This window comes from Triticum dicoccoides, chromosome 4A (genome assembly GCF_002162155.2).
Source record: "Triticum dicoccoides isolate Atlit2015 ecotype Zavitan chromosome 4A, WEW_v2.0, whole genome shotgun sequence".
NCBI classification, from domain to species: domain Eukaryota; kingdom Viridiplantae; phylum Streptophyta; class Magnoliopsida; order Poales; family Poaceae; genus Triticum; species Triticum dicoccoides.
In genome coordinates this window covers 737,954,833-737,956,635 of record NC_041386.1, presented here as the reverse complement: position 1 = coordinate 737,956,635, position 1,803 = coordinate 737,954,833, and the positions used below count along the sequence as shown (strand labels likewise).

Genomic DNA, 1,803 nt, shown 5'->3' with positions numbered 1-1,803 from the left:
AATAGTATTGGCTTTCCTAAGGGACTCAATGTGATCTTGGATCACTAAACAAAAAATGTAGAGTCTTGGAGTAGCCAATTCTTGTCCTTGACATTTTGAGGGTCGACATGTTGGGAAACGTTGCATGGAAAACAAAAAGTGTCTACGCACACCCAAGATCTATCAAGGAGATGTATAGCAACGAGAGGGGAGCGTGTGTCTACATATCCTCGTAGACCGTAAGCGGAAGCGTTTCACACTGCGGTTGGTGTAGTCGAATTTTTTCGCGCTCCAACCGATCAAGTATCGAACACACGACACCTCCGCGTTCTGCACACGTTCAGCTCGGTGACGTCCTCGCCTTCTTGATGCAGCAAGACGAGCGAAGTAGTAGATGAGTTACAGCAACACGGCGGCGTGGTGACGGTGATGGTGATGCGATCTCCACAGGGCTTCGCCTAATTAAGCACTACAAAGATATGACCGAGGGAGTAAACGATGGACGAGGACTTCAGTGAGAGGAACTGGAGCTAAGAGAGTAAGAAGAAAGGATGCATCCTCAGTGCCAAGCTACAAATACTTCACTTGCAGTGGAAACTACTAGTTATGGCTCCAGCTTGTCAGTTCTAGTACTTTTGTTGATGTTGAAGTGTTTAAAACACTTTTAATGTAATGGTGCAAACATCTCTTTTGTGAATGCCTGAAAACAATCATGTATCGGGTTTGCTACATGTTGCAAACACTTGTGATGCAAACATGCCCAAGTTTATGTATGTAGTTCATTTGGTATGGATGTTATATCTCCAGGTTTATGTGTTATTTTGTTTGCCAGTTTGATTTGAGTTAGATGGATTCAGTAAACAAATGTCATTAAGAAAGAACGTAAGACAAACTCATTTGCAATGATTTTATAATTCAAACTTTCTGAAAAGATTCAAACCATTTAATTACCACAAACTCAGTCTCATTGCATACAAAGACAACTTAACTGATCCATCACACATTAAGCAAGAACTAACGTAACTTGTCCAGTACGCATTCAACTAAACCAGACACTCCACTGCAATTAGATTTGGATGCAACTAAACCAAGAACTAACTTAACATCTTGCCTGCAACGAAACCAAGCACAAATATAGTAAAAAGAAACACCACATTATGACATTTGGCCCTAATCCCAGTCATCTCTTCATTCTTCTCTCTCAGTTGCTCTTGCGGAGATAGAACCATGGCCTCCCTTGTGGCTTGATCTTCACTGGAAGCTACCATTGCAAATTGATCGCCAGATCGAGCAACATTTGCAGCACCTTTAAGCCTCCGGACTTCATCACGCAGATCCCCAATCAGCTCACTCAAAAATTTCGGCAAAGGATCATCATGCCACTCCACAAATCCGCAGCCACCATGCTGTTAAGACGCACAAAAATATTTCCAAAAAAGGAATCATTTCACAGAGGAGAAGAAATACGAGAAGAATTCAATTACACGCAAGAAAAACAGGGCAAAAATTGATTCTCACCATAGCATCCACGCAGCAATAGTACCTCCTCCCAGGGTTCTGCCGGCTCCATGAGATCCATCTTGGCGCCTTCCTCGGAGGGTTGCAGCGGCACATTGGGTTCTCGCGGTGGCGCACCTGCGAGCGCGACTCATCCCCGCTCCTTCCTGCAGCTCGACGAGATCCGGGAGCGGACGCAGGACTCGACGACCACGACATCCCCCTCCCCGCCGCCACGCTCAGATTTCTCCTCCGCTCCGTTGCGCTCCGCTCTGATTTCACACCGCGCGGACGAACCCTAGTTTCGTTCCCCACTCGCTCGATAAA

The 1,803-nt window shown here is 45.5% G+C and overlaps 1 protein-coding gene across 1 annotated transcript; it reads right to left on the bottom strand.

Moving 5' to 3' along the window:
- Positions 1-940: 940 nt before the first annotated feature.
- LOC119288280 lies at positions 941-1,752 on the bottom strand. The gene is made up of 2 exons (XM_037567914.1): positions 1,498-1,752; positions 941-1,385 (listed from the first exon to the last, which is right to left on the bottom strand). The coding sequence occupies exons 1-2, from the start codon at positions 1,693-1,695 to the stop codon at positions 1,074-1,076; spliced, it is 510 nt and encodes a 169-aa protein (XP_037423811.1). The 5' UTR covers positions 1,696-1,752; the 3' UTR covers positions 941-1,073.
- Positions 1,753-1,803: the final 51 nt, after the last annotated feature.

Excerpts from the sequence above, each read along its gene's own strand:
- LOC119288280 (XM_037567914.1), bottom strand. The coding sequence starts at position 1,695 with ATGTCGTGGTCGTCGAGTCCTGCGTCCGCTCCCGGATCTCGTCGAGCT. Across the intron at positions 1,386-1,497 it reads ATTGCTGCGTGGATGCTATG|CATGGTGGCTGCGGATTTGT; the intron begins GTGAGAATCAAT and ends GCGTCTTAACAG.